We start from the raw sequence: 13999 nt of genomic DNA on the forward strand, positions 1-13999 counted from the left end.
AACATCCATACAATGGAATACACAGAGATAAAACGAAATGAACTATCGAGCCCCCAAAAGAAATGGAAGAACTTAAGCGCATATTGCTAAGTGAAAAAAGCCTAAATGAAAAGACGACGCACTCTATCATTCCAACTATATGACATTCTGGAAGAGGTAAAACTATAGGGACAGTTAAAAAAACAATCAGTGGGCCGGGCATGGTGGCTCGCACCTGTAATCCCAGCACTTTGGGAGGCAGAGGTGGGCAGATCACTTGAGGCCAGGAGTTCAAGACCAGCCTGGTCAACAGGACAAGACCCCATCTCTACTAAAAATACAAAAATTAGCCGGGTGCGGTGATGTATGCCTGTAATCCCAGCCATTTGGGAGGCTGAGGCATGAGAATCTCTTGAACCTGGGAGGTGGAGGTTGCAGTGAGCAGAGATCACGCCAATGTACTCCAGCCTGGGTGACAGAGTGAGACTCTGTCTCAAAAAAAAAAAAATAGTGGTTGCCAGGGGATTAGGGTAGGGAGGAGGATGAATAGGTGGAGTACAGGGGCCTTTTAGAGCAGTATATGATATGGTAATGGTGGATATAGGACACCACGTATTTGTCAAAACCCATAAAACTGTACAACACAAAGGGTGATTCCTAATGTAAACTATGGATTTTAGTTAATAATTATAATGTATCAGTATTAATTCACCAATTGTAACAAATACACCACACTAACACAAAGACGTTAATGGTAGGCAAAACTGCGTGTGGGAGGGAGAAGGGGTAAAAGGGAATTCTCTGTATTTTCTGTTTAATGTCTCTGTAAATCTAATACTGCTCTAGTAATTAATAATAGAAATACTAAACCTGAATGAAAGGTCTGGTTGTGTAACTGAGGCTTGCTGACTGATGCAACTCCATGTAGAGTGACAGGACAGCTAGCCAGCCTTTTTCTTGAGGAAAACCTGAAGCATCAATCTATTTAGGGTTTATTTCTCTGAGATCATTCAGTGTCTCAAGAAAATGAACCTGTCTCCTTCGTGGGAAGTGAGTGCGTCTGATGGCTGCTGGAAGGGGGAAGAGGAGCACAGGGAATCCTATCAGCAGACTTTCCCCAAATCCTCATTTTCAGCCCTGTGTTTTACTCCCCTCCCCTTGTGTCTGAGTCATTCCTCTGCTAAAAATCTTGATGACAACTGATTTTAGAATAAAATCCAAACTCCTTATCATGAATTACCAAGCAATTAAAGACACAGTCCCTGCCTATCTCTCAAATTTCAGCTCCGTGATTTTTCTTTATTCTTATCCTATGTTCTGAGTACACTTAAAAAACTTGTAACTTCCCAAATGTATCATGCTTTCACCTCAAAGTCTTTGTGTATATACAATAAATCCTACCTCCTTTCTTTCCTTGATTTCCTTAGACTCTTTTAAGAATCAGACATCTCCTCTTCCAGGAAATCTTTCCAAATTCCCTAGTCTGTTTCAGGTATACACTTTTATTGGTACTCCTTTGGTCATATATAGTCATAAATACAACTCAATCTAACTTACTCAAAAAAGTTAATTATTGTAAAGATGCTAGGGTATTTCACAGATCCAAAAAGAGGAATGCTAGTAAGTCTCAAGAGTCACAATGAAGGACTGATGTGCATCAGCTTTTTCTCCCCAGGTCGCCTCCTCTCCCGGTCTCTATGCCTTGAATCCTCTTTATACATTTATCCGTTGGTGTGTCTCTTCTTAGAGTCTACTACATTCGTCTCCTTCTCTCTACAGATTATGCTTTTTCACTCTTCCAGTCCATATAATGGAAAAACAGGAACTGTCCACTCCTGAAATTTGTACCTGATGTAATCCAGAGACTTAATGAGAGACTTACAGGTCTTTTCCAAGTTCAGTTCTAAAATGTCCTGGAAAGCACACCGATCGGCCTTGTTTAGGCCATTTGCTCACCCTGAGTCAATCAGCTGGACACAGGAGGCAGGGTGACACTTTCCCATGGCTGCTCCTGCTCTTATGCAGATTAAGTATAGAAATGTAGGTATGGCAATTATCCTATATTCAGAGCAGATAATCCTGAAGGTGGCCACTATTACTTGCATACAGCCCTATGAATAGTTGTATCAGAACATTTTTTTGTCTCTCAAATAAGAGCTCTTATGGGTTCAGAACTATGCCTTTCATCTAAACAGCATAATGTAAAATTAATATATTTAATTAATAATGAACTCAAAAGACCAGGGACATAAACAAATAAAAAAAGCTTACATGACATAATAAAAAAAGAATACGAATTAGGAAGTGAGAGACTTAGGGGGTGGTCCAAGTTCTGCCGCTAATGATAGGTTAAGAACTCAACTTCTCTATACTTCAGTTTCCTCTTTCTTCAACAGAAATGTTTATAGTAGCCCTGCCTACCTCAAGAGATTGTTGTGGGCTTCAAATGAAATGATATCTGTGAAAGCACTTTGAAAAATAAAAATATCTGTACAAATATAAGGTAGCATAATTACAGTAATCACAAACATGCAAATGAGGAATTTAAGAAATAGCATACCTTCCTGATAAGTGGGAGTTAACAACCATTGAAAGTAGAAAATGATAAGAAAAAATTATAATGAATGCCAGTATAACTCAAAATAAAGTGAAAATTTTCAAATATCAAGAGACTTCTAGATTCCAAAGTCTTGAAATATAAAAAACTTTAAAAATCATGTTTTTGTCAAGAGAAAAACATGTTTTTGTTATAATTTACATACCATAACATGTGGTTAAAGCTCAATGGAAAGCAAAATGTATAACACAGAGAGAACCCATTTGGCTTTACGATTTCATTTCTTCTAACTTATTTGGAAAAGTATTCCTGCCCTTTGGATACATTACTTTATATATGATTAGAAACCTCATAAGTAATGTGCTTTAAAATGGATATGTGAAGCAGTCTATATCAAAGAATTATTCAACACATGATAACTGTTAAGATCAAATTAAATAATACATGTAAAACTGTATTCTGGCTGGGCACGGTGGCTGCCGCCTGTAATCCGAGCACTTTGGGAGGCCGAGGCAGGCAGATCACCTGAGGTCAGGAGATCGAGACAAGCCTGACCAACATGGAGAAATCCTGTCTCTACTAAAATTACAAAATTAGCCAGGCATGGTGGTACATGCCTCTAATCCCAGCTACTTGGGAGGCTGAGGCAGGAGAATCGCTTCAATCTGGGAGGCGGAGGTTGCAGTGAGCCAAGATCACACCATTGCACTCCAGCCTGGGCAACAAGAGTGAAACTGTCTCAAAAAAAAAAGCATTCTAAATGATAGTACACCATGTGATGACAAAGACTACAGGATGTAGTCTTCTTTATCAGAAAAGCCCCAGAAGCTTAATATCAGATGGGAAGGAGAGCTTGGTGAGTCTTAAAAGAGAACTGATAGGAACACTCTTGATTGAATAAAAATCATTTGAAAATTATAAGGACTAATGGCATCATATTATGGTTTGTTTTGTGTGTGTGTGGGGGGGCAGGGTGCATGCACATGTATGCCTATACTGAATAAAGTGAGGAAAGACAAAATGGATTCTCAGTATGATTCCTATTGTTCCCCCAAGAATGCTCACAGGTTTTTTTCTAAAAATGTATCTTGGAGTATTCTGAGTGTTCTCTTTTGATGAAGCTGAGAAGGTTCAGGCTTTTTTGCTGAAAGAAACAAACTGAAATGATGCTTCCTAAAAAAGCTTCGGACACAAAGCCAGCTAGAATTTAGAGTCAAGGATGAGTATTCAAGACAAAAATTATTTTAGGATGAGTTAGAAAGCCTAAATAACAACCAATGCTTAGGAAATCCCTGTATTAATTTTTAGATTCTTTTTGGAATCTAAAAATTATAATCAGCTGGAAAGAAATGATAACTGCCTCCCAGTTATCAAACCAACAGGAAACTTGTATATCTATATCCCAAGGCAACAGGGAATATCTGAAGGCTGCACACCCTAACTGAAGGTCACCAGCTTATGTCAGGCAAAGTCACACCAATAAAATGACAGAAAAGATTCAAGAATGAGGGTCAGAAGTTAGATATTTACATATTTAGCTATTGCCAAAAATTAGCTGCATTATGCTTGAGATCCCTTTACACATTAGCCCAATTGACTATTATCACTAAAATGTTAGTTGTAATCAATCAATATTTAATATTCACCCCTTTTAACTCACCTGTAAAATTCTTTGCAAGATTGATGGAAGGGCAATAAATGCTGCCATGCTATTTAAAACTTGCATGGTCAAAGATTTCAGAGCTGTTATAACAAAATATTAATATTAAGGTTAGTTTAAAATAAGAGTTTTCAGTTTTTCCTGTAAGTCTGTGGAAAACAGTGTATTTATACAGCTTCTTAGAAACTTAGCTAACCAAGGCCTATTTGAGATTTTAAAATTAACTGTTGACAAGTTATAAAGACTACCATTATTTAAGATAAATTATAGGAGTGGAACAACAGAAAGAAATATAAAAGATGAGATCAACCATACTGTATGGTTTCATTAAGGAAAATCATAAGAATATGCTATTGGAAAAAGATACTATCCTGATAGTTTCTGCAGACAAATATTGGATTGATGATATAGGTGGACTCAGTCATTTGAATTCTGAAGAACTTACCTTCAGAGTGTAGATGAGGAATGGCTGAACTGGACAGCTTCTGAGGAGCCATCATTGCCTCCAATAATGGAAACCAAAGTGCCTATAATGTCAGAGAAAATCAAAGAAAAACATTTCATTTTTTCATTGGTCAAAGAAAACAATGAAAAACAAAAGAATAACTAACATCACCATAATGTTTTACAGGTTGAAATGTACTTCTCACATACCATTTGTTTGTAAAAATAAGAAAAATAAAAATGGAAATATTTGGGGCAAAAAAAAGAGAGACAATACAAAGCAGAAACCACAGCTAGAATAGGCATCTTTATCATGAAGCCTTGGGAAACATAAGGAGGCCAAAGTTAAGTAAGTCTAGGCCTTGGAACTGCAATCTGACTTGCCTCAGGGGAGGGCAGGTTCAAAGAAGCCAGGAAAGAGCCTCCTGCTAGATTCTTATCTACTCTATTAAAAATTTATCACTGACAAAGTTTAAAATAACCCTAATGCTGCATAAAGAAAAAAACACACCCGCCAGCTGTCCCCTACTCAATTTTCTTCAGCTATGTCAAGCAAGAAAAATGAGTAAAGGTTATCCAAAGTTTTTTCCACATCAAGCATTATCTTATATTTCCCAAGTCATCACGGACCAGAAAATAGAAGTTAAAACTGTATCAGTTAACATGATCAACCATGTCAAGAGATTTTTAAAAAATCTATCATTTAGTCATATTACATTAATCACTACTAAATGCTTTACATTTACATTTTTGCATTTCAATCTCATAATAACCTTATACAGTAGGTATTATATTCACCAGAGATATGAAATTGAGGCTCACTGAAGTTAAGCAATTTTTCAAAGACCACACAGCCAGTCAATTACCTGACTCTAAATTCTGTGTTCTTCCTAAGCCTTAGGAAAAATATTCATTATAAAACTGAATGGCCAGGCATGGTGGCTCAAGCCTGTAATCCCAGCACTTTGGGAAGCCAAGGCAGGCAGATCACCTGAGGTCAGGAACTCAAGACCAGCCTGGGCAACATGGTGAAACCCCATCTCTACTAAAAATACAAAAAAATTAGCCGGGCGTGGTGGCAGGTGCCTGTAATCCCAGCTACTTGGGAGGCTGAGGTAGGAGAACCACTTGTAACCAGGAGGCGGAGGTTGCAGTGAGCCAAGATTGTGCCATTGCACTCCAGCCTGGGCAAGAAGAGCGGGACTCAGTCTCAAAAAAAAAAAAATGAACCCACTGCTGCCCTGCCCCCATGAAGATTCTGCCACCCACCCCTGCTGGTGTGCAGTGCACCCCAAACCACTGCTGTCCATCCTGGCACAGGCATGTGCACCTGTCATGCCACTGTTGCTGCTGGCACACACACACACAAGGATGGACTCCACAGCCACTGCCTCAACAAAGTGCTTTAGCTGGCATCCCCCACTGCAGCATTGTTACCAGCTGACCAGAAACATTTTAGCTCCTCCAATGCAGCAAGTACATAAGTTCGAGGGGCCAGAGCACAAAGCCATAGGTCTGGTCTCAGCCGCTAAGGGTTAGAACAAGCTGCCCAGTAGTGTTGAGCTCAGCCTTGGCCCCCTGAAATCTTCCAGAAATGAAGACAGTTGACTGACCCCACATTATACCACAGTCAAACCTTCAAAGGCATCAAAGAATACAAAAGCAAAAAATGCCATCCAAAGTACAGCAACTTCAAATATTAAAGGTACACCAGCTTATACAGATAAGAACGAACTCTGGAAACTCAAAAAGCCAGAGTTTCTTCTTAATAGCAAACAACCCCACTAATTCCCCAGCAATGGATCTTCACCATGCTGAAATGGCTGAAATGACAGATACAGAATTCAGAATTTGGATAGGAATGAAGATGTTTGAGATGTGGAGAAAGTTGAATTCAAATCCAAGGAATCTTAGGAATCTAATAAAATGATATGAGCTGAAAGAGGAAAAAGCCATTTTAAGAAAGAACCAAACTGATCTGTTAGAGCTGAAAAACTCACTACAAGAATCATATAATACAAGTGGGACAATTAACAGCAGAGTAGATCAAGCTGAAGAAAGAATCTCAGAGCTTGAAGACTGGTTCTTCAAATAAAAAATGAAGACGAGTTCTTCAAACAAAAAATAATGACAAAAGCAAAGAAAAAAAGAAAAAAAATGAACAAAACCTCCAGGAAATATGAGATTATGTAAAGGTAGCAAACCTTTGGCATTCCTGAAAGAGAGGGAGAGAGGACAAGCAACCTGGAAAACATATTTGAGGATACTGTCCACAAAAATTTCCCTAACCTCGCTAGGTTCTTGACCTTGAGAGGCTGACATTTAAACTCAGGAAATGCAGAGAACCTTTGTGAGATATTATACAAGACAACCATTACCAAGACACATGGTCATCAGATTCTCCAAGGTCAACATGAAAAAAAAAATTAAAGGCCGCTAGAGAGAAGGGGCAGGTCACCTACAAAGGGAATCCCATCAGGCAAACAGTGGACTTTTCTGCAGAAACCATACAAACCAGAAGAGACTGGGGGCTTATACTCAGCATTCTTACAGAAAAAAATTCCAACCCAAAATTTCATATCCAAACAAACAATGGGACATAACATTGACCCCCAGAAATATTAAAAAAAGGAAAACCCTCAGAGACTATTATAAACACCTCTATACACACAAACTAGAAAACCTAGAAGAAATGGATAAATTCCTGGAAACATACAACCTTCCAAGATGGAACCAGAAAGAAATTGAAACCCTGAACAAATCAATATAACAAGTTCTGAAATTGAAGCAGTAATAAAAAGCCTACCAACAAGAAAAAGGCCAGGACCAGACGGATTCACAGCCAAATTCTACCAGACATATAAAAAAAAAAACCTGGCACCAATTCTACTGAAATTATTTCAAAAAAGTAAGGATGAGAGACTCCTCCCTAATTTATTCTATGAGGCCAGCATCATTTTGATACCAAAACCTGGCAGAGACACAATATAAAAAAAAAAAAGAGGAAAGAAAACATCAGGCTAATACTCCTGATGAACATACATGCAAAGGTCCTCAACAAAATACTAGCAAACCAAATCCAGCAACATATTCAAAAGCTGACCCACACCCACAAGCATCTGAGCTTTGAAAAAGTTGACCAAAAAAAAGATAAGCAATGAGAAAAAGACTCCCTATTCAATAAAGGGTGCTAGGATAGTTGGCTATCCATACACAGAAGAATGAAACTGGGGAACTAAGTATCACTATATATAAAAATCAACTTAAGATGGATTAGACTTGAATGTAAGACCTCAGAGTATAAAACTCTTAGAAGAAAACCTAGGAAATATTCTTCTCAATATCAGCCTTGGTAAAGAATTTATAGCTAAGTCCTCAAAAGAAACTGCAACAAAACAACAATTGAAAAACGAGACCTAATTAAACTAAAGAGCTTCTGCACAGCAAGAGAAACTATCAATGGACTAAACATACAACCTAGAGAATGAGAGGAAATAGTCACAAACTATGCATCTGACAAATGTCTAGTGTCTAGAATCTATAATGAACTTATATCAACAAGCAAAAAACAACTTCATTACAAAGTGGGTAAAGGACATTAACAGACGCTTCTTAAAAAAAGACATGCAAATGGCCAATAAACATAAAATGCAACGCATCACTAATCATCAGAGAAATGCAAATCAATAAGACATCATCTCACACCAGTGAGAATGGCTTTTGTTAAAAAGTCAAAAAATAGCAGACATTCGCAACGCTGCAGAGAAAAGGGAACACTTACGTATACTATTAGTAGGAATGTAAATTAGTTCAACTACTGTGGAAAGCAGTTTGGAGACTTCTCAAAAGAACTGAGAGTTGAACTATCATTTGACCCAGCAATTCCACCATTTGTAATATACCCAAAGGAAAAGAAATCATTCTATCAAAAAGATACATGTACCTGTATGTCGACTGCAGCATTATTCACAATAGCAAAGACATGGACTCAACCAGGTGCCCATCAACAGTGGACTGGATAAAGAAAATGTGTTGGACGGCAGTTCCAAGATGGCCGAATAGGGACAGCTCCAGCCTCCAGCTCCCAGTGTGAGTGACACAGAAGACAGGTGATTTCTGCATTTCCAACTGAGGTACTGGGTTCATCTCACTGGGGCATGTCGGACAGCGGGTGCAGGACAGTGGGTGCAGTCCACCGAGTGAGAGCCGAAGCAGGGCAAGGCATTGCCTCACCTGGGAAGCGCAAGGGGGAAGGAAATTCTCTTTCCTAGCCCAGGGAAACCGACACACAACACCTGGAAAATCAGGTCACTCCCATCTTAATACTGTGCTTTACCAAGGGTCTTAGCAAATGACACTCCAGGAGACTGTATCCCTTGCCTGGCTCAGAGGGTCCCACGCCCATGGAGCCTCCCTCATTGCTAGCACAGCAGTCTGAGATCGAACTGCAAGGCGGCAGCGCAGCGAGGCTGGGGGAGGGGTGCCCACCATTGCTGAGGCTTGAGTAGGTAAACAAAGCACTGGGAAGCTCGAACTGGGTGGGGCCCATCATACCTCAAGGAGGCCTGCCTGCCTCTGTAGACTCTACCTCTGGGGGATAGGGCATACCCAAACAAAAGGAAGCAGAAACCACTGCAGATTTAAATGTCCCTGTCTGACAGCCTTGAAGAGCGTAGTTATTCTCCCAGCACAGAGTTTGAGATCTGAGAACGGACAGACTGCCTGCTCAAGTGGGTCCCTGACCCCCGAGTAGCCTAATTGGGAGACACCCCCCACCTAGGGGCAGACTGACACTTCACACCTCACATGGCTGGGTACCCCTCTGAGACGAAGCTTCCAGAGGAACAATCAGGCGGCAACAATTGCTGTCCAGCAATATTCACTCTTTTGCAGCCTCTGCTGCTGATATCCAGGCAAACAGGGTCTGGAGTGGACCTCCACCAAACTCCAACAGACCTGCAGCTGAGGGTCCTGACTATTAGAAGGAAAACTAACAAACAGAAAGGACATCCACACTAAAACCCCATCTGTACATCACCATCATCAAAGACCAAAGGCAGATAAAACCACAAAGATGGGGAAAAAGCAGTGCAGAAAAGCTGAAAATTCTAAAAATTAGAGCACCTCTCCTCCTCCAAAGGAACGCAGCTCCTCGCCAGCAATGGAACAAAGCTGGACAGAGAATGACTTTGACGAGTTGAGAGAAGAAGGCTTCAGACGATCAGACTTCTCCGAGCTAAAGGAGGAAGTTTGAACCCATCTCAAAGAAGCTAAAAACCTTGAAAAAAGATTTGACAAACAGCTAACTAGAATAACCAATGCAGAGAAGTCCTTAAATGAACTGATAGAGTTGAAAACCATGACACGAGAACTACGTGACAAATGCACAAGCTTCAGTAACCAACTTGATCAACTGGAAGAAAGGGTATCAGTGATTGAAGATCAAATGAAAGAAATGAAGTGAGAAGAGAAGTTTAGAGAAAAAAGAGTAAAAAAAAAAAATGAACAAAGCCTCCAAGAAATATGGGACTATGTGAAAAGACCAAATCTATGTGTGATTGGTGTACCTGAAAGTGACGGACAGAATGGAACCAAGCTGGAAAACACTCTGCAGGATATTATCCAGGAGAACTTCCCCAACCTAGCAAGGCAGGCCAACATTCAAATTCAGGAAATACAGAGAATGCCACAAAGATACTCCTCGAGAAGAGCAACTCCAAGACACATAATTGTCACATTCACCAAAGTTGAAATGAAGGAAAAAATGTTAAGGGCAGCCAGAGAGAAAGGTCGGGTTACCCACAAAGGGAAGCCCCTCAGACTAACAGCAGATTTCTCTGGAGAAACTCTACAAGCCAGAAGAGAGTGGGGGCCAATATTCAACATTCTTAAAGAAAAGAATTTTCAACCCAGAATTTCATATCCATCCAAACTAAGTTTCATAAGTGAAGGAGAAATAAAATCCTTTACAGACAAGCAAATGTTGAGAGATTTTGTCACCACCAGGCCAGCCCTACAAGAGCTCCTGAAGGAAGCACTGAACATGGAAAGGAACAACTGGTATCAGCCATTGCAAAAACATACCAAACTGTAAAGACCATCGATGCTATGAAGAAACTGCATCAACTAACAAGCAAAATAACCAGCTATCTAATTCACACAAAACAATATTAACCTTAAATGTAAATGGGCTAAATGCTCCAATTAAAAGACACAGACTGGCAAATTGGATAAAGAGTCAAGACCCATCAGTGTGCTGTATTCAGGAGACCCATCTCACGTGCAGAGACACACATAGGCTCAAAATAAAGGATGGAGGAGGATCTACCAAGCAAATGGAAAACAAAAAAAGACAGGGGTTGCAATCCTAGTCTCTGATAAAACAGGCTTTAAACCAGCAAAGATCAAAAGAGACAAAGAAGGCCATTACATAATGGTAAAGGGATCAATTCAACAAGAAGAGCTAACTATCCTGAATATATATGCACCCAATACAGGAGCACCCAGATTCATAAAGCAAGTCCTTAGACACTTACAAAGAGACTTAGACTCCCATACAATAATAATGGCAGACTTTAACACCCCACTGTCAACATTAGACAGATGGACGAAACAGAAAGTTAACAAGGATATCCAGGAATTGAACTCAACTTTGCACCAAGTGGACCTAATAGACATCTACAGAACTCTCCACCCCAAATCAACAGAATATACATTCTTCTCTGCACCACATCTCACTTATTCCAAAATTGACCACATAGTTGGAAGTAAAGCACTCCTTAGCAAATGTACAAGAACAGAAATTATAACAAACTGTCTCTCAGACCACAGTGCAATCAAACTAGAACACAGGATTAAGGAAGTCGCTCAAAACCACTCAACTAACACGGAAACTGAACAACCTGCTCCTGAATGACTACTGGGTACATAATGAAATGAAGGCAGAAATAAAGATGTTCTTTGAAACCAATCAGAACAAAAATACAATGTATCAGAATCTCTGGGACACATTTAAAGCAGTGTGTAGAGGGAAATTTATAGCACTAAATGCCCACAAGAGAAAGCAGGAAAGATCTGAAATTGACATCCTAACATCACAATTAAAAGAACTAGAGAAGCAAGAGCAAACACATTCAAAAGCTAGCAGAAGGCAAGAAATAACTAAGATCAGAACAGAACTGAAGGAGATAAAGACACAAAAAACCTTCAAAAAAATCAGTGAATATCCAGGAGCTGGTTTTTTTGAAAAGATCAACCAAATTGATAGACTGCTAGCAAGATTCATAAAGAAGAAAAGAGAGAAGAATCAAATAGACACAATAAAAAATGATAAAGGGGATATTACCACTGACCCCACAGAAATACAAACTACCATCAGAGAATACTATAAACACTTCTACGCAAATAAACTAGAAAACCTAGAAGAAATGAATAAATTCCTGGACAGTTACACTCTCCCAAGACTAAACCAGGAAGAAGTTGAATCCCTGAATAGACCAATAACAGGCTCTGAAATTGAGGCAATCATTAATAGCCTACCAACCAAAAAAAGTCCAGAACCGGACAGAGTCACAGCCGAATTCTACCAGAGGTACAAGGAGGAGCTGGTACCATTCCTTCTGAAACTATTCCAATCAAAAGAAAAAGAGGGAATCCTCCCTAACTCATTTTATGAGGCCATCATCCTGATACCAAAGCCTGGTAGAGACACAACAAAAAAAGAGAATTTTAGACCAATATCCCTGATGAACATCGATGCAAAAATACTCAATAAAACACTGGCAAATCGAATCCAGCAGCACATCAAAAAGCTTATCCAGGCCAGGCGTGGTGGCGCAAGCCTGTAATCCCAGCACTTTGGGAGGCCGAGACAGGCAGATCACGACGTCAGGAGATCAAGACCATCCTGGCTAACACAGTGAAACTCCGTCTCTACTTAAAAAAAAACACAAAAAAACTAGCTGGGTGAGGTGGCGGGCACCTGTAGTCCCAGTTACTTGGGAGGCTGAGGCAGGAGAATGGACTAAACCGGGCGGCACAGCTTGCAGTGAGCTGAGATCCGGCCACTGCACTCCAGCCTGGGCGACAGAGTGAGACTCCGTCTCAAAAAAATAAAAAATAAAAAAGCTTATCCACCATGATCAAGTGGGCTTCATCCCTAGGATGCAAGGCTGGTTCAACATACACAAATCAATAAACGTAATCCAGCATATAAACAGAACCAAAGACAAAAACCCACATGATTATCTCAATAGATGCAGAAAAGGCCTCTGACAAAATTCAACAGCCCTTCATGCTAAAAACTCTCAATAAATTCGGTATTGATGGAACGTATCTCAAAATAATCAGAGCTATTTATGACAAACCCACAGCCAACATCATACCGAATGGGCAAAAACTGGAAGCATTCTCCTTGAAAACTGGCACAAGACAGGGATGCCCTCTCTCACCACTCCTATTCAACATAGTGTTGGATGTCTGGCCAGGGCAATCAGGCAAGAGAAAGAAATAAAGGGTATTCAATTAGGAAAAGAGGAAGTCAAATTGTCCCTGTTTGCAGATGACATGACTGTATATTTAGAAAACCCCATCGTCTCAGCCCAAAGTCTCCTTAAGCTGATAAGCAACTTCAGCAAAGTCTCAGGATACAAAATCAATGTGCAAAAATCACAAGCATTCCTATACACCAATAACAGACAAACAGAGCCAAATCATGAGTGAACTCCCATTCACAATTGCTTCAAAGAGAAGAGAATACCTAGGAATCCAACTTAAAAGGGATGTGAAGGACCTCTTCAAGGAGAACTACAAACCACTGCTCAATGAAATAAAACAGGACACAAACAAATGGAAGAACATTCCATGCTCATGGATAGGAAAAATCAATATCGTGAAAATGGCCATACTGCCTAAGATAATTTATAGATTAAATGCCATCCCCATCAAGCTACCAATGACTTTCTTCACAGAATTGGAAAAAACTACTTTAAAGTTCATATGAAACCAAAAAAGAGCCCGCATTGCCAAGACAATCCTAAGCAAAAAGAACAAAGCTGGAGGCATTAGGCTACCCGACTTCAAACTATGCTACAAGGCTACAGTAACCAAAACAGCATGCAACAGAACGGAGCCCTCAGAAATAATACCACACATCTACAACCATCTGATCTTTGACAAACCTGAAAAAAACAAGAAATGGGGAAAGGATTCCCTATTTAATAAATGGTGCTGGGAAAATTGGCTAGCTATAAGTAGAAAGCTGAAACTGGATCCCTTCCTTACACTTTATACAAAAATTAACTCAAGATGGATTAAAGACTTAAATGTTAGACCTAAAACCATAAAAGCCCTAGAAGAAA

General features: G+C 39.7%; 1 protein-coding gene across 5 annotated transcripts in view; it reads right to left on the bottom strand.

Annotated features, from left to right (window-relative positions):
- The window catches only part of VPS8 (VPS8 subunit of CORVET complex), a 252301-nt gene that overhangs the window by 66617 nt on the left and 171685 nt on the right, over positions 1-13999 (bottom strand). For all 5 annotated transcript variants that reach the window (XM_003894741.4, XM_009201234.4, XM_021934597.2 and 2 more), the window contains 2 exons: positions 4642-4723; positions 4197-4279 (listed from right to left, as the gene is read on the bottom strand). In XM_003894741.4, the coding sequence (XP_003894790.3) occupies positions 4197-4279; positions 4642-4723 (165 nt within the window). The remainder of the gene's footprint in view (positions 1-4196; positions 4280-4641; positions 4724-13999) is intronic.

Source organism: Papio anubis, chromosome 2 (assembly GCF_008728515.1).
Source record: "Papio anubis isolate 15944 chromosome 2, Panubis1.0, whole genome shotgun sequence".
NCBI classification, from domain to species: domain Eukaryota; kingdom Metazoa; phylum Chordata; class Mammalia; order Primates; family Cercopithecidae; genus Papio; species Papio anubis.